Source organism: Erythrolamprus reginae, chromosome 1 (genome assembly GCF_031021105.1).
Source record: "Erythrolamprus reginae isolate rEryReg1 chromosome 1, rEryReg1.hap1, whole genome shotgun sequence".
NCBI classification, from domain to species: Eukaryota; Metazoa; Chordata; class Lepidosauria; order Squamata; family Dipsadidae; genus Erythrolamprus; species Erythrolamprus reginae.
This window is the reverse complement of record NC_091950.1, coordinates 281,781,278-281,800,042: the sequence shown is the minus strand read 5'-3', so window position 1 is coordinate 281,800,042 and position 18,765 is coordinate 281,781,278. Positions and strand designations below refer to the sequence as shown.

The 18,765-nt window shown below is 38.2% G+C and overlaps 1 protein-coding gene across 3 annotated transcripts in view; it reads left to right on the top strand.

The window, feature by feature from the left end:
* Positions 1-66: 66 nt before the first annotated feature.
* The window catches only part of PHIP (pleckstrin homology domain interacting protein), a 111,532-nt gene continuing 92,833 nt past the window's right edge, over positions 67-18,765 (top strand). For all 3 annotated transcript variants that reach the window (XM_070733093.1, XM_070733091.1, XM_070733092.1), the window contains exons 1-6: positions 67-610; positions 718-776; positions 871-900; positions 1,095-1,154; positions 17,175-17,325; positions 17,413-17,511. In XM_070733093.1, the coding sequence (XP_070589194.1) occupies positions 550-610; positions 718-776; positions 871-900; positions 1,095-1,154; positions 17,175-17,325; positions 17,413-17,511 (460 nt within the window). In that variant the 5' untranslated portion in view covers positions 67-549. The remainder of the gene's footprint in view (positions 611-717; positions 777-870; positions 901-1,094; positions 1,155-17,174; positions 17,326-17,412; positions 17,512-18,765) is intronic.

Genomic DNA, 18,765 nt, shown 5'->3' with positions numbered 1-18,765 from the left:
TCCCCTCTCGCGCGAGGTATCCCTCCGCCGAGGCCTCCCAGCTCTTCACAGAGAAAGCGCCTTTCTGCCGAGCGAGCTTTTACCCGCCCACCCTCCACCCCGCCTCTGCTGCTGCTCCGACATCTTCCTTCTTCCCTCCGCTGTGGAGCCGGCGCGCGAGTCCGTTCCGCCCAGCCCCTCAGCACGCCGAGGACCGGCATCCGAGCCCTCGGAGGGTTGTCGGGAGGTCGAAGGCGAGGCGGGACAGGGGTGCGCGGGCCAAGGGGGTGTGCGCGCCCTGAGGGAGGGGGGCCGGGACTCTTTGTCGCGGCGGAAGGATCGCGCTCGCTGGCGCTGAGGCAAACGGTCAGGAGCAGCAGCAGCGGCGGCGGCGGGTTTTGCTGCGAGTTGTTGTTTCCTCCTCCTCCTACCGGGGCTCGAATGGTGGAGCTCCGACTCTCGTTGCCGCTGAAGAAACCGTGACAGCCACTGGGGGAGCGTGCTTTTCAGCTGCAGGGCCCCACATCGCCGAGGAGCTCGGCCTGAGCGAGCCGAGCTCCTCCGCTCGCCATGTCCGGGGACGGCGGCTCCAGCAGCGGCGGCGGCAGGCACTCGGCGGAGCTGCGAGCGGGTAAGTAAGTGGGTGCCGGGCCGGGACTGCCGCCCTAACAGGCCTCGCCCTTGTTTTCACGGTGTGTGTGTGTGTGTGCCCCCCCTTTCTCCCCCTCCCCTCTGCAGAGCTCTATTTCCTCATCGCTCGCTTTCTCGAGGACGGACCCTGCCAGCAAGCCGCGCAGGTAAGGACCGCCGCCGGGGCCGGGCCTGGAAATATGGCTACTTTCCCTCGCGCTGCCTCTGACCCTGTTTCCCCCTTTTTTGTTGGTCCTCCAGGTCCTGATCCGAGAAGTCGCCGAGAAGGAGGTAAGTAACGCGGCGCCTTCCCAGCGCTTCTTCCCTTGCCCGCCCGCTTGCTGGAGTGCTAGCGGCTGCGGCGGCCTCGCCTCCTCCCCCCCTCGCCGGGGGGGCGGGAAGGCACTCCGGGGGCTGTTTTCTGGGCGGGGGGGCAAGGAAGGGGGTGTCTTTTAGTGACCGGCGGTGTCTTTTCCCCTCTCCAGCTGCTGCCGAAGCGGACGGACTGGACTGGAAAGGAGCATCCCAGGAGCTATGAGAGCCTAGTAAGAGAAGCGACCAAGGCGGTGTGGATGTGCTAGGGAAAGTTTGCAAGCAGCCCTTTAAAAAATTGAATTTCCCGCAAATTTTTTTTTAGCAACTTAAAAAAAAAACATTTTTAAAACTCCTGCTTTTTTTCCCCTGCCCGAGAACAGGCGAGTTTGTGTTTTTTTGTGTAAAGTCGAGCAGGTGTTGTCTCCGAAGTCATCTGTCTGGGGTCCTGCAGTTAGGGTAAATAATAATAATCCTACTAATGCGAGAGCCGTAGAGTCACTATGCTAGAAATAAAGGTACGTCATGGATGTTGTGCAGGGAGAGCAGGAGGCGGGAGGGGAGGAGCGAGCGAGAGAGGGCGAGAATGAGAGCGCGCGCTTGTGTGAGCCAACTAGGCCTGTAGGAGCGCTCTCTCGCGTATGCAGTCCTGTTTCACATAACACAATAGGGCTGTGCAATTACTGAGGAATTATAAGCAGCCTTTATAGGCGGAATCTCTTGTTTTCCATGTCTTATTTTGCTGAAAGACAAAGCCAAACAGTCTGGGAGGAAAAAAACTACTGACTAACCCTGGCAGGATAATGTTAAGTGACAATCGCACAGCTAACTCTTTCTGCCTGATTTTAGTGGGGGACAGAGTGTTGTTCATAAAACGTGTATCGGTTTGACAAAAACAAACTTGTGGACTGTTGTGGTGTTTTAAGGCACACTTAGCTTGTAGTATGTGCAATTGATCGGTTTGTGGTTCTATTTGTTTTGACTAGAGACATTTTTGTTTGTTTCACATTCAGGAAGGAACATCTATGGAACTAAGCTAGAAAACTTATGGATCTGTGACAGACTATTGTTTGGGATAGTTTTGAAGGGGATTTTGGGGGGTAGTTCAAGGAAGTTTTTACTTGGCATGCAGAATGTATTTCTCTTTACCTCCTGGGCAGCACAAATGGCATGCGTTTGATTTTAAATGAAGGGAAAAATCAAAAAGGGTAAAAGCAAAATGTCTCACTCACTTGTAGAGCAGGCAGGGAAATCTGATTAGGGATTTCTTAGGATTTCTCCCCTTGAATTATAATCAGTCACATTTTTAGTAAATAAATTTTATTTCATTATACATAGACAAGCTATGGGTTGGATCAAGACTTCTTTCAAGAATCAAGAATGAGACAAACTTTGCTTGATTCTTTTTCATATTGGTATACCACCTTTAGGGTTTTTTGGTATATGTTGGACAGCGAATTGTGAAAGAATAGTTTCTCTCATGGAACAAACTGTTAAAAGTCACTAGTGTTACTACATTCAGCATTTTTCCTCCATTCCCTCCTCTCATTCATTATATATCCTTGTCTGACAAGTAGAAAGTCACCCCAGAGTATAAAACTCACATAAGGATACAATGATCTAGCACCTTTGAAACAGATACAGTGTTTCTGAAGCCAATATCTTTAGATAATTTAAAAATTCTGAACTATAGATGCAGAAAAATATCACATTAATTTTGTGGTATTAAAGGCTGATTGTAGGATATAGGGCAAAGCAGAAAATTATGCAGATAGTTTAAAGTGCCTCCTTTCCAATTGGGCATCCTTCTCACAAAAGCTTTTAAGTTATTGTTTGTAAAAAGTAGTTCCTTATGAGCGAAGTTTGGGCATTGTTACTAGTTGCTAAAAATAGGTAAATATTAAGGGATTGGATTTTTTAAATATTACATCTAAACTTAAGTATGAAGTTAAACTACATGACTTTTCATATATTGTAATTTTAAGGGTTGTATAATTTCACACATTTAGAAGAGGTAGCTCTTGAAATATATTGCCTAGTGATAATACTACTTGAATAGAGTACATAACTAATACAAGAAGATAAATGCAAGATAAAGTTTATGTACAGCTGCTTACATTTTTAAAGCAACAATTTGTTGCTGGTTCCTGCTTCAGTTTCAGAAATCAGTGATCATAAGGGTGCTTATTTAGTAAAAGATACATTTTTATTTTATTTAGGAATTCTAACCTTGGTCTAGTTGGCTTAGCCAAGCTGATTGCAAAGCAATATTTTAATGCTTATTTAAAATTTAGTTTATTTAGAATTATTAGAACAAAATATGTAGCTAAAGTAATATATTTAGGTTGATGGGTTAGAAGTTGTACATGCAAGATTTATCTTTTGATTTTTTTAAAAATGCACTTATAAATAAATGCTACTAAAGGTAGTTTTAATCTTATTGAATATTTTAATGCATTCTTAAGACATTAATCTCTATTCTTATATAAATCATTGATTTAACTTGGTGCTAAGTTGTGCAGTTCATGTTAGAAGTTTATTTCAGTTGAACAGTATTATTAACTTTTCTTTCTTATATAAATAGGATAGTTCTGACTATAAAAATCAAATGAAAAAGTAAATACTGCTTTTTAAACAGTTTAGCTAACATCTTAATTGATGTTTGAATTGTCACAAATAAATTAATGTGTTCTTGGGCAAGAATACTCAGATTTACTAGGAAACCTTAGAAAAGTTAAAAGGATAGTGCTGTGTTACATCTATTAATTTCTTTTCAACTGTATAAGTATTTTATTAATCATATTACAAAGGAATCCTGTTGAGAAAAATATAAATCTTAGCATGTTACTTAAAATATCGATAAGAACCAGTTGTTAGTTCCCAGTTAAGTCAGTAGAGTTTTTAGGATATGAGAACAACTGTTTTTATTATTATAGATCCAAAATTATAGAAATCTGCAGAATGAAATAGATGGAAGTATAAATTGATATTAGATGTTCGTCCTATCTCAGATCTGAATTGTTTTACTTAAATTTCTTAGCCTAGTGATCTGTTTTACATGACACGCTGAGCAATAACTTAAGTTATCTGGCTTGATATGGAATTCAGACACTATGATTTGTAGATCATGGTATAGTGGTTTTATGTTATGTAGTAGTTTTATTCCCCAAAATTAATCAAATGCTGAAACTATTCTAATTTTTGGAGGATTTGGACACCCATTTTTCTCCTGTCTTTCAAACTTTTTATGACCACCCCCTGTTATTTTTTTTAAAAAAGCAGTGTGTGTGTGTGTGTGTGCATTTCACCTTTTTCCAGAAGTTCAAGGTTTCATACATACTTTCCATACTTCTACAGGTCCTAATATGTCATCATTGTAGCGGCTGGATTTCAGAAGGGATTGTATAATATACCAATCCAAAACAACAATCCTGTCTTTCTTTCTTTCTTTCCTTCTTTCTTTCTTTCTTTCTTTCTTTCTTTCTTTCTTTCTTTCTTTCTTTCTTTTGTTGGAAAATTCCACATGCAGTGAAGTACTTGTCTTGAAGTGTTAGATAAACAATTGTATGGTTTTAATGCAACATCTGTATTAAATATTGATAGTTTTCTTCAGTAGGCAGGAAATATGTCTTTCTTAAGACTGAGTACTTTAAAGTGGTGAAAATGAAACTAATATAAAATAAGCTTTTAGGTACTGCTATCAAAGTTAATAAAGACTAAAAGTTCAGCAAGAGAGTTAGTGGGCAGCATCAATAATCTTGCGAAGAGTTCACAATTTTGAAAGTGTGTGTTATATTGTTTTACACATGCTAAGTATTTCCAGAATAATTCTTCTGATTTATTTGGTATTTCTTTTCGGCAAATGTAGGACAATCATTAAAAAATTTATACTTCAAGGGGCTAAATGTTCCTATCTGAGAATGGAAAACCATTTTGCTGATTATTTAAAATTTTTAAAGATCTTTTTTTCCCTTCTTGATAGTCGTATTTATAATTTTGAGAAAATCAATCATATTCTAACAAAAGGACTACAATAATGATGGTGACAAAATAGGAAAGGCTAAGAAAATAAAACTATCAGTAATTTCCAAACACAATTATACTGAAGAACATGGACTAATGAGGCCCAAAGTATGTCTGTGCAGTATGAAGACAGCTTAGATATGAAAGCTAAAAATCCATTTTACAAAAAATACTTTGTTCATAATCTGAGAAACAAAGTGAGGCAAAATATGTACTACCAGTAAAAGCAAGCATGACTTTTATTTCTAGTGGTCTACAGGGACAAAACCCAAACATACTCCCAAAGGCTTACTGTATACTGCATAGACGTAGTCTCCTCCTCCTGCATCATTTTTAACCTTTCAAGATATTTCCTAATGTTTCCCAGTGTGTTTTGTTTTCTATGTACATTTTAAAGCAAGAGGCTTGTTCATATTCAGCTACCTTTTTTATATTCTAAAATAGTTTCAGGCTCCATGTGGGATCTGGTAGCATGGTTGGAAGTAAACAGCTTTAGACTTGAGCTTCACTTTGATGTTTTCCAATTACTGCCTAGTTATTTTAATTTCAGGAAAAAAAAAATGGTTCAGGAATTCTATTAGGACCTAAGGGGAAGTAAAAAGATGCAAGTGTTGCCCATAGACACCAGATTAGGTCTGTATGTTTGTCAATTAGAGATGTTACTTTTTATGTGTTCACTAGAGTTAAATTATTTACATATATATGTTACATTGTAATAAAAAGAAATTGTGATATGAAGAGTAATTTACTGATTCTAAATAAAATAAAATACTGCTACTGTAAAATATTGCTAAGAATACTTTTTGTCGGTCAGTGGAAGTACAGTATTAATTTAAATGTAACTCCCTGTATTTTGAGGTTTCAAGAGATCATTTTCACCATATTTTGAGAGTGTATGTAAGAAGTACATAGAAGTAATTGTAAGAAGTAATTGTTTTCTCTGGATCTGTGAGTAGATTTGGCTTTACAGACATTTAGCTTCAATTCTTGACTTAGAACCTTTTGAATAGCTAGTAACTTTTTAAAAGAAGTATATAGACTCTATATAAAATATAGAATCAGTACAGTCGTACACATATTCACATTATTTGGAGACAATTTCTTGTAAAATGGGATTTGATACCATGCACATACCATGATTTCATTTTTCTTAAAAAGTTTAACATTGAAAATGATTAACGGTCTATAGCTATTCTTGCAAGTGATAAAATGAAATCCAAACTACAGTGGAACCCCGACATAAGAGCTGCTCTACTTAAGAGCAACTCGAGATAAGAGCTGGGAGGGGAGAGATATTTTTGTTCTACAGTACTTACAAGCCCAAATTCGAGATACAAGCGCCAAGGAGCTGTCTCCTGAAGCCAAACGCTAACTTCCGCGTTCGGCTTCAGGAGACAGCTGCGAAGCGGCGCGCGTGTTTTAAAAGGTTGCAGCCGGCCTGGGGGGCTCGGGGGGGTGCTTGCAGCTTTCTTTCTTGCTCTTTTTCTTTCTCTCTTTTACCTTCCCTTCCTCTATTTCTTCTTTTCTTTCTCCTTCCCACCTTCTTCCCTCCCTCCCTTCACTCATTCCTCTCTTACTCTCCCCTTTCATAAGTTTCCTTGCTTCCTTCCTCTGTTCCTGTCCCTTCCCTCTTCCCTTCCTTCCTTCCCACCCTCCGTCCATTCATTCACCCATTCCTCTCTTGATCGCTTAAAGCCGGTCCCTGGTGCAAAAAGGGTTGGGGACCTCTGTCCTACAGGATTGGGTGGCAGAGAAGTTGAACATATGTAAATTTAAAAGTTTAAGAAAGTTTACAAGTTAAGTGAAAGAAACTTCATTATTCATTTATATGTACATGTACATTTCTTCATTAAAAACATGTCTTTCTGCATAATTTAGACTAACTTTGTGAGTTTTTTGAGGGCTGGAACCAATTAAAATTATTTACATTAATTCCTATGGGGAAAAGTCGTTCGAGATAAGAGCTGCTCGACTTAAGAGCCCAGGTCCGGAACGAATTAAACTCGTATCTCGAGGTACCACTGTATCAGTTTATATTTATAATTTGGACTTCTTGATTATGCTTCCTGAGGAAGAAAAAAGTATTTAGAGTGCATCTCAGGTCTTGAGATCAGTTTTCAAATTTTGGGAAATCGAGATGGACAGCGGGTAGTTGAGCTGGTCAGAAAGGAAAACTAAATCCTTTGCTCTAGAGTTTGTTCAGTAGGAAGAGCATGCTGGACCAGATTCACACAAGAGTGTTTCATTATGGTCCCCTTATTGTGAACAAAATGTGAACACATGGCATATCCATAGCATTTCTTCAGGCCATCTAGCTATTTACACATTCAGAATCCTGCTTTGCAAGGAAACCCAATAGCATCTGGCAACTCTGATGTATGTAGGAAAAATCTGATCCTAGTAGAACTGTCATATACCCTAATTAGGTGAAATGCTAAATGGGACCTGGGCAAGAAAATGTATTAGGAATTGCAAGCTAAGCTGAGGATAGCTGAAAATACAACTAATACAAATTGTATTCACTGAATTTCTATCACATAAGGAGACATTGTTTCAACACAAAAATAATCTAAATTGGATTATATATGGAGCCATAATCTTCAGTTTATACCTTCACTTCCTCTGGAGGATGTGGCTAGATTGTTTAAAGGATCCTTTTCTGATTTTATTATTAAACTTCTCTGAAGCTTAGTAGATTTTTAAAAATATAAAAACTAAAAAAGTAATATTGTTATAGTAGAAGATTTTAAAAATCCTTTCATATTTTGGAAGTGCCCTCAATATAGCAGAAACTGTCTTGAGAAAATGATGTGAGCCTTCTGTGGCACAGCATTTTGCTTTACTATGGAATATCCAATAGCTAAAACTTAAGGGATAATTAATTAACAAATCATATTAGCTATGAGAGATTGGGGGAAGTTGGGAAAGGAATTGGTCAAAAATAGAGAGAGGACCAGTTGGCAGCTTGTTTCATAAACTATCTAGCCCAGGTAAAAAGAAGTCTGGAATAAACTTTGCAAAGTGGGTATATCATAATTAACTCACTATGAATGCAAGTGTGAAATTCCTTTTTCAGTTTTTAAAATTCTAGTTTACTCTATATTGGCATAGTTGTTCCTGCTATTTTGGTCATGACAACTCTAGGATTTGACGCTTAACTGACATTTATTTGATCACGTGAAACCAGCTACTGTGGCTTTATAAATTTGTGTAGTCAACCAATAGTAGTTTATTTAAGTAATCTAGTCATTTTTTTCTTTTGGAGAAGTGTGTTAAAATTTCAGATATACTCTCTACATTGAAATATTTGATTATCTTTAAATTATGGACCACATTGTAATTTTACTTTTTTTTGTGAGTCTGGTAGGAGCTCAATCCACTTTTCCTCAATGTCTAACAGGATAGTCATTAGCTGGACTTTGGAAAAATATTACCCAGCAGTGTAATGGGATAGGTGGGATGTAATTGTGCTTCATCTAGGAGAGTTGAGCAGGGATGACTGAAAAGAACAGCAAAGTGTTTCTCCCTTCTTCCATGTACAAGAAAAGTTCTGTTAATATAGTCATAGCGTGCTATGGTCATGGATGATGCATTAGTTTAAAAAAGCCCCCCCCCCCCAATTAAAAAAACATTTTGGAACAGCTGTGTCCAGCCCTTTGGCATTCCTGGGCCGCATTGAGTGAAGAGGAATTAAATAATGTGTATAAAATGCATGATAGAGTTAATGTACTGTATGTAAATACCAAATGTATATGTGTCTGGGTTTGTGTATGTATGTATGTATGCATACATACCCTGTTTTCCCCAAAATAGAATATCCCCTGATAATAAGCCCAATTGGGCTTTTGAATGCATGTCATTTATTTCAGGGTTCAAAAAAATGTTAAAACAGGGTATTATTATTATTATTATTATTATTATTATTATTATTATTATTATTATTATTATTATTATTATTATTATTGAAACACGGTACATATACCAGGAATGGAGACTAGAGCCAGGAAAACTTCCGCTTCTTGCTAGCCAGATGGGGGTAGCTGTGACAGTATGAAAAAAATATGTAGAGTTAACTCAGATTTCTGTTGGCTTGGCACTAACTTTTTTTCTGGCCTCTCTTGCTACATGGTTATGTTCGGGAAGAAATAATTAGTATAGAAAACAAAAATATTTGTCTCATGAATACTCACAGTCACTGCTCACTGCTCACAGTCACTCATGCCCTCATCATCTCGAGGTTCGATGCAATGCTCTCTACATGGGGCTACCTCTGAAAAGTGTTTGGAAACTTCAGCTCGTGTAGAAGGCAGCCGCGAGAGCCATTGTAGGGCTTCCAAGATTCGCCCACGTTTCTTCAACACTCCGTGGCTTGCATTGGCTGCAGATCAGTTTCCGGTCACAATTCAAAGTGTTGGTCATGACCTTTAAAGCCCTACATGGCATTGGACCAGATTACCTCTGGAACTGCCTGCTACCGCACGAATCCCAGCGATCGATAAGATCCCACAGAGTTGGCCTTCTCCGGGTCCCGTCGACTAAACAATGTCGTTTGGCAGGCCCCAGGGGAAGAGCCTTCTCTGTGGCAGCCCCGGCCCTCTGGAACTAACTCCCCCCGGAGATTAGAACTGCCCCCACCCTCCCTGTCTTTCGTAAACTACTCAAGACTCATTTATACTGACAGGCATGGGGGAGTTGAGATAGCCCTTCCCCCTAGGCCACTACAAGTTATGCATGGTATGTTTGTGTGTATGTTTGGTTTTATAATAGGGGTTTTAGTTGTTTTTTTATTATTGGATTGTACATGTTGTTTTTATTATTGTTGTTAGCCGCCCCGAGTCTACGGAGAGGGGCGGCATACAAATCCAATAAATAATAATAATAATAATAATAATAATAATAATAATAATAATTGTATATTCTAAGAGTACTGTATGTCTCAATAGAAAATGCCAGTGGTCAACAGATGACTGTTAAATTACATATTTTGAATATTGAATATTCAGTATCTTGAACTGAAGAAACACATAGGAAAGTGTATTTCTTATTACAGTACATGTAGCACAGCTTGACTTACAACCACAGTTGAGCCCAAAATTTCTATTGCTAGGTTAGTTGCTAAGTGAACTTTAGCCCATTTTTTTGACCTCTTGCCACAGTTACTAAGTGAATAATTGCTGTTGTTAAATTAGTAATGAGATGGTTAAGTGAACATGGCTTCCTTATCTGCTTGTCAGAAAATCACAAAAGGTGATCACATGACTCCAATACACTGCAACTGTCATATACATATGAGTCAATTGCCAATTGTCATTTAAATTTAATCATGTGACCATGGCAATGGTTTAAGTGTAAAAATGGTCATAAATAGCTTTTTTCAGTGATGTTGTAATTTGACTGGTTACTAAATGAACTGTTGTAAATCAAGGAGTACCTGTACTGGAATTCATCCTCATTAAGCTAATAATAATTTATTAATAAGCAAATAGAGTAGATTAAATAAATTATCTTATTCTTGTACAGTATAGTCCCAATTTTACTTCTTCCACCCTGTCCATTTCTCTTCAAAGTAAAATTCTAATATGGTGAGTATGGCTTGTCTATCAGGTTATCACTTGTGTGTGTGTGTACATATATAGCGCCAATATTTATCTGGAAAAAAATAAGTGAGAAATCCCATTTAGAAAACTAACTGACTCCTCATGTAACAATTATTTTTGTCTATATAGAAACATTGATATGTGCATGCTCTTCAATAAGTCTCATTGAGTTTAATAATTCCAGCTGCTTTTATGTTGGAATTGTATTAGATTAACACAGGCTTTCTTTTTAGTCACTCTTTTGAAATTTAAGAAAAGGATGCAGAAATGATTTATTTGAATTTCTCTAATTTATGGTATTCCTGTTCTAAAGAAAATGTTTACTCCAAATGACATGTTAGAAGAGAAAAAAGTTAAAGAAAAGGGAGAAAACAAGTAAATGTGCTATATTTGAAAAGTTTTGAAAGCAGTTTGTTTTGTAGTTTACATTATAAGAAGAAAATTTAATGTTTCATATTCTTGAAAAATGTAATGGTGTTACAGATGGTTAAAATCCTGCAGTATTCTTGACATCTAAACTAGCAAAAGAAATAATTGAAAGCTTGTTTTGGGTTTGAAGCCATAACAGCAAAGATTGGATTTTCATGTATGGCAGAGCAAAAGCTACCTTTCATTAAAGAATCAGTGGTGTATGTCTCTATGTGTGCTTTTTAACCCTCCTCCCCTTGGCAACATTTTGGAGGATTTGTAGTATTTCCTACCATCCTTTTACATACTACATCAATAAGGACCATTCCTATTTCTTCCCAGTTGGCAGTCTGACTTAAAAAAGTAAACAAGGTGAATTTAAAAAAAACCTCTCTGTTTGGTATGTGTGAAAGAGACCTGAGATGAGTTAAGAATAGCTGTATCTGTTGTTTCTTTTCCATCGAGATTTAGTACATAAACTACCATTGCTGCAGATGGTTCTGCCCTCAGAGAGGCGACTCACCATCTTTGCCATTATACAGTTGTTGGGCTTTTTGAGTCTGGCAATCAGAGTGCTCTTTTTTCCCCTTCAAGCACTTGACAAAGGCTGGATAAATGGATGTTGTGGTTATAACTGCTTAGATGTACAGATGTGCGCCAACGATACTTTAAAGTCTACGGTAAACTATTATTTTTCACTCTATACCTGATTTTAGTTAGTCGAATCAGCCAGGAAGCTGTATTTTATATCAGAGGTTTTTCAGTGTTGGAATAATGCCAGGAAATTTAGTAGAGAGATATAAAACTTGACTCTGGTTGGAAAGTCAGTCAGTCAGTATTTTGGCCTGCGGGAAGTGGAGCCTTTCCAGAGTAATGCGTTCCAATGCAAAGTTATCAGTATTTGTTGGCCCCAAGTATTTCTATCTAGCAATTTTTTCATCAGTGTGCATCAGCTACTGCTGTCTACATCATGCTCCTACTCACACTCCTATCAGGTTCTTATCAATACTTTTGTCTTTGGAATAAGTGAATTTGCTATTTTGTTGGGATCATTCCTGGTATTGCTTAAGTTTTCTGAAATGTTGCAATTTTAAGCATCATGGTGGATTCCAGGGTTTTTGAATGTTGGTGTTAAACCAAATTTCTCTTATAGGGATCAATTGGCATATTCAGTATTGGTTGTACAAGTGTCTTTCGGCCACGGAAAAGCCAATATTTTAAAGTAAAGAGGTAGATTGCTTCAAACTCTGAGTGGGTGGGAAAAAATCCTGCAAGGAAGGGAATTCAGGAAAAACAAAACAATGTGGAACAGAAAGTATACCCAGTTTTAAAGATGTAAAATGCATCTTCAGACATCTTCCATACTCTTTTGCTTTGAGGCTTTGTTGTGTTTGGGAACAGAAGCCTATGAACAAACGTAAAAGATTGGGTTCTTACTGCCGTTGTGAATAGTCAGTAAAATTGCCCTTGCATTCAGAGGTTTTACCAAAATGTTTGACAACATGCATGACAATTTTTGTGATGTACTGTTAAAATTCTTATATGAAATTCTTAATGTTATATCATTTTGGTTATGTATTATATAAACATTTTAGGTTTAGGTTTAGGTTTATTGGATTTATATGCCGCCCCTCTCCGCAAACTCGGGGCGGCTCACAACAATAATAAAAAACAGTACAGTACATACTACCAAATCCAATGCCCACCTATCTAGTTACAATTTAAAATTAATAATCTCATAAAAACAGTATATATAAAAAACAGGCACACAGTCAATCAATCAACAAAACAACATGGGCAAGGGGGAGGTGTTTTAGTTCCCCCATGCCTGACGGCAAAGGTGGGTCTTAAGGAGTTTACGAAAGTCAGGGAGGGTGGGGGCAATCCTAATCTCAGGGAGGAGCTGGTTCCAGAGGGTCGGGGCCCCCACAGAGAAGGCTCTTCCCCTGGGTCCCGCCAGACGACATTGTTTAGTCGACGGGACCCGGAAAAGGCCAACTCTGTGGGACCTAACCGGTCGCTGGGATTCGTGCGGCAGGAGGCGGTCCCGAAGATATTCTGGTCCGGTGCCATGAAGGGCTTTATAGGTCATAACCAACACTTTGAATTGTGACCGGAAACTGATCGGCAGCCAATGCAGACTGCGGAGTGTTGGAGTGATATGGGCATACTTGGAGAAGCCCATAATTGCTCTCGCAGCTGCATTCTGCACGATCTGAAGTTTCCGAACACTTTTCAAAGGTAGCCCCATGTAGAGAGCGTTACAGTAGTCGAGCCTCGAGGTGATGAGGGCATGAGTGACTGTGAGCAATGACTCCCGGTCCAAATAGGGCCGCAACTGGCGCACCAGGCAAACCTGGGCAAACGCCCCCCTCGCCACAGCTGAAAGGTGTTTTTCTAATGTGAGCTGTGGATCGAGGAGGACGCCGAAGTTGCGGACCCTCTCTGAGGGGGTCAATAATTCCCCCCTCCCCAGGGTAATGGACGGACAGATAGAATTGACCTTGGGAGGCAATCACTTAATAGAAAGTACAATTTTCCTAAACTTGCTTTTTTGGGGAAAAAATAAGGAAAATACCAAATAAAATAATTCCCTTCCCAGTGTTTTCATAGCAGACAAATCTTGGTTTACTTTTTTCTTGTAATTGAATCCGTTGGCTTTCCAGTTTTTGTGCTTTTTACCCCAAGAGTTGGAATAACTCTTCCTCCATGCCGTATTTTTGGGAGAATGAAGTTCTGTTCAAAAGAATCTCTGGTTTATGTTTTGGACATCTGTTCCTAAATTTTAAAAAAGTAAAAATTGTAATAAAATCTTTTTTGATGTTATTGAGATAAGCAAAGTTAGCCTTTGTGTACAGCAATATAAATTTTCAGCTGCCAGGCGTGCTTGTCTTTTTACCATCTCTTCGTCATCTGATGATGCTAATCCCAATTTTCATGGTCATATGATCAATATTTTTTGTATTTTTTTTTAAAAATATACAAATTCTTTACATTGAATTCATTGTATAGTGTTCTCAAAATAAGCTATTTTACATGCCGAATGTCATGTGATTTATATACACATGACTTTGTGGTAGTTTGCATGGACTTCAATAGAAACATAGCCAACATGTTTTAAAGAAGTAGATGTCTTGAATGAGCTTTACTTAAGCTTATTTTCCTCTTAATATTCATTTGGTTTGATCAAATTGGGTCATTTGGGCATGCAATTCAATGATAAATGTAAGAAAACTTGGATTACAAAAGAAATATAAAATAATAAAAATCTGTTAGGTATTTTGCTTCAGTTCTGCAATATGGGAGAGTTTAACACAGCTAAACCTTTAGGAGGGAAAAGACTTTAAAGAAAAGACATAACACTTCTGGAGTAGAGTATTTCTGATTATAATGTAATCTGACTTCACTAAATAGCTGATGCATTTGAATAATTACATTTCCATGTGACAATTAAAATAATAATAAATATTTCCTTTTCTTGGATTCAAAATACATTAACCTTAGAACTAAAATGCTGTTGGGAGAAGAGACATGCAGATGTGCACACATTTTTAATATCATATTTTTCACAGTATAAGATGCACCTGAGTATAAGATGCACCTAGATTTTAGAGGAAAAAACAAGAGAAAGAACCAAATGGTGTAGTAATATATTATTTAATAAAATACCAGTGTAGCAGAATGTTTAACTATGTATACTTTTTACAACCATGTACTTTTTTTACAAACTTTAAACTTGACAACTTTAAAACTTATAGAGTTCAACTCCCAGAATTCCGCCTCCAGTCATGCTAGCTCAGGAATGGGAGTTGACATCCACAAGTCTCAAACTTGCCAAGGTTGAAGATCATTGCACCCCTAACTCCTAATCCAGGGGTCTTCAAACTTGACAGGTTTAAGACTAGTGGACTTCAACTCCCAGAATTCATCCTCTAGTCATGCTAGATAGAGTAATTGGAAGGGAAAACACCACTGTTTTTGCAAAAAATAGGGCATGCAGAGGTTTGGGAAGTCTCCAGAGAGCTCCTAGTGGGTGGAGGAAGGCAAAAATGTTCCTCTTTTTGCAAAAAATGGCCCATTTTTCACCAGGTGGTTGTTTTTTTTGCCAAAACTAGTGTTTTTGCCTTCTCCACCCCTAGGAATGCTTTGTAGGCTTTCTAAATCCTGTGCGTACCCCATTTTTTTGGGGGGAAAAGGGTCCATTTTTACAAAAATGAGGTGCGGGGTGGGACTTTGAGAGGCCAAAAATTGCTCTGTTCAGTGTATAAAATGCACTAGCGTTTTCATTCTCTTTTTGGAGGCAAAAAGATGCATCTTGTACTCTGAAAAATATGGTATTTGTTTTTTTACATAATCGTTTTATCTATCTATCTATCTATCTATCTATCTATCTATCTATCTATCTATCTATCTATCTATCTATCTACCTACCTACCTACCTACCTACCTACCTATCTACCTATTTGTTGAGTTGAGTTTAAAGGGAGTTTGCAGGTCATCAAGTCCAACCCCCTGCTCTAGCAGGAAACCCTACACCACTCCAGCCAGATGGCAGTCCAATTTCATTTTGAATGTGTTAAGTGAATGGGGCCTTCGCAACCTCTCCTGGCAGGCTGTTCCACTGGTTGATGCTCTCATCGTCAGAAAGTTCTTCCTTATTTCCAGGTTGAATCTCTCCTTGGTCAGTTTCCATCCGTTGGTCCTGGTCTGACCCTCTGGTTCCCTGGAAAATAGTGTGACCCCCTCCTCTCTATGGCAACCCCTCAAATATCTGTATACTGCTATCATGTCCCCCATGGCCCTCCTTTTTGCTAAACTCTCCATGCCCAATTCCAGTCTCTTAATCATTTTAGTTGCTCTTTTCTGTACTTTCTCTAGTGTTTCAATGTCCTTTTTGTAATGGGGTGACCAAAATTGAATGCAGTACTCTAGATGTAGTCTGACTAGGGCATTATAGAGTGGTATCAATACCTCTTGGAGTGCATCCCCCTGTTGATGCAATTTAAGATTGTGTTGGCTTCTTTAGCTGCTGCTGCACATTGCTGGCTCATATTTAGTTGGTTATCCACCAAAACTCTTAAGTTCTCTCTCACAGTCGCTGCTGTTAAGTGTGGTTTCTCCCAATTTGCAGGTGTGTCTTAGGTTTTTCTTACCTAGGTGTAAGATTTGGTTTTTTTCAAAATTAAATTTCATTTTGTTAATTTGAGTCCATAGTACTAACCTATCTTGATCTTTCTGTATTTTGAGCTTATCCTCTGGGTATTGGCTACCCCTGCCAGCTTGGTGTCGTCTGCAAATTTGATTAGTTCCCCCTCTATTCCCTCATCTAGGTCGTTGATGAATATGTTGAAGAGCAATGGGCCCAGGACTGAACCCTGAGGTACCCCGCTGCCTACCTCCTTCCATGGCTATTTGAATCCGTTGAGGACTACTTGTTAGGTGTGGTTGGTCAGCCAACTGTTAATCCATCTACATGTGTTGTAGTCTATCCCACTTTTTTCCAATTTGTATAGGTTGTGGTCTACTTTATAAAAAGCTTTACTAAAGTCTAAGTATATTAGGTCTATTGCATTATGCTGGTCTACTGATTTGGTTATGTGTTGAAAAATGATACGAGGTTGGTTTGACATGATTTATTTCTGACAAACTCATGTTGGCTGTTGGTTATTATCTTGTTTGTTTCTAGGTAGTGGCAGAGCTGTGTTTTGATTAGTTTTTCTAGTATTTTTCCAGGTATAGATGTCATACTTATTGGTCTCTAGTTGCCTGGATCTGTCTCCCCCCCCCTTTTTTTTGTATATGGGGACTACGTCAGCTCGTTTCCAATCTTTTGGTAGTTCTCCTGTGTTCCATGATTTTTGGAAGATAAGGAGTAGTGGTTATATGAATTTATTTATGTTTATAGTTAGACTTAAATATTTCTTGTGAACATTGTCAAAAGGATTTAAACTGAATCTTGAAAACAGAGTTTTATTTTCAAGAAAACAATTTCTAAAATATTAGAAAAAAGCAACAACAACCCTGCCAGGTGGGTTGATTAAATCACACAGAGAGTGATATTTAGTATAAAATTTGTTTAAAGGTAGATGTTTTAAATTGTTCTTTCTGCAGGATGTAAAAACAATGACTTAAGTACCAAATATACACACTCATTTTCAAAGTATTTTTTTCACTTTAAAAAGTGAGAGTAAAACATTGTACAAATAATTTTTGGTTTATTAACAGGTTAAATACTATAGACACTTGGCACCTGATCATCTCCTGCAAATATGCCATCGACTTGGACCTCTTCTAGAACAAGAAATTCCTCAAAGTGTCCCAGGAATTCAAACACTATTAGGAGCTGGAAGACAGTCTTTGCTCCGCACAAGTAAAAGTATGAGTATGCAAAAGGAAAAATGGCTTGATAATCTTTTTCACTGTATATTTGTTTTGCTTATATTTGTTATTTATATTTAAATAGGCTGCAAACATGTTGTGTGGAAGGGTTCTGCTCTTGCCGCATTGCATTGTGGGAGACCTCCAGAGTCACCAATAAATTATGGCAGTCCTCCCAGTATAGGTAAGAATGTGATTACATAATTGTAGAATGTTGACAGAATGTAATACTGTATCTGTGATGATAGTTTTTGGCATGTACCTTCTTTTATGTAGGTTTCTTTAAAAAAATGTGTATGTTAAATCTGATTTTAGGTTTCAAGTAAAAGAGTCTTAAGCAACCAGAACTGACTGCATATTACTGTATGTATTTGGAAGCCTATCTGAAAATAATTTGAAAGCATAGAATAACTCTCTTCTCCCCCCACCTCCCAAAATGAGTTGAAATCCTGAATGTGGCTTCTTTAAATATTTCAAATTATCTTATTATTATAAATTATTATTATAAATCGGTTTCTGGAAGCTTATGAAAAGGGAGTTGTAAATAAAATAGATTTAGTTGTTGATGATAAGGGGCAAACTAATAATGAAAATAATGTTCTTCGGGTAATGTGCACGAATGCTCGAAGCTTCAGCAACAAGCTCTGTGAGTTAATGGCCATAATATCTAGAGATAATTTGGATCTGGTTGCCATAACTGAGACATGGTTTAAGGATTCTAATGAATGGGAAATATCTATACCAGGATATACATTGTACAGGAAGGATAGAATAGAGAGAAGGGGAGCTGAGTAGCCATTTACGTTAAGGAAAGTCTAAAAACAACACTAATTCAAAATACATGTAAAGATCTGGAGACTCTGGGTTTGCATGCAAAATAAAGAAGGTTCTGTCATTAGAATTGGGGTGGTCTATAGGCCTCCAGGGCAATCTGAGGAATATGACAACAAGATGGTGGATGAAATTACCCAAATGGCAGTAAAGGGAGATACTGTGGTTATGGGTGATTTCAACATGCCTGATGTTGACTGGAATATCCCCAGTGCCCTTACATGCAAAAGTAAGAATATAGTAGAGGCCTTTACAGGAGCAGCTCTGGCACAGCTGGTTGAGACACCGACTAGAGGGGAGAATATTCTAGATTTAGTTTTTATGAATGGGAATTGGGTTTCAGAGGTTAAGGTGGGAGAAAATTTAGGTTGCAGTGATCATCTATGTTTGTGATTTGATGTAAAAACTGATTGTGAGCAATCCTATACTGCAACCAAAGTATTGGATTTCAGAAAAACAAATTTTAATGCAATGGGGAATATTTAAATAATGAATTAAAGGGGAGGGATAAAATGGCAGGAGCGAGCACCCAGTGGACTGTATATAAAAAGGCCATCTTAAAAGCCACTGGACTATATGTAATGCAAATATCTAAAGGTAAAAGGAA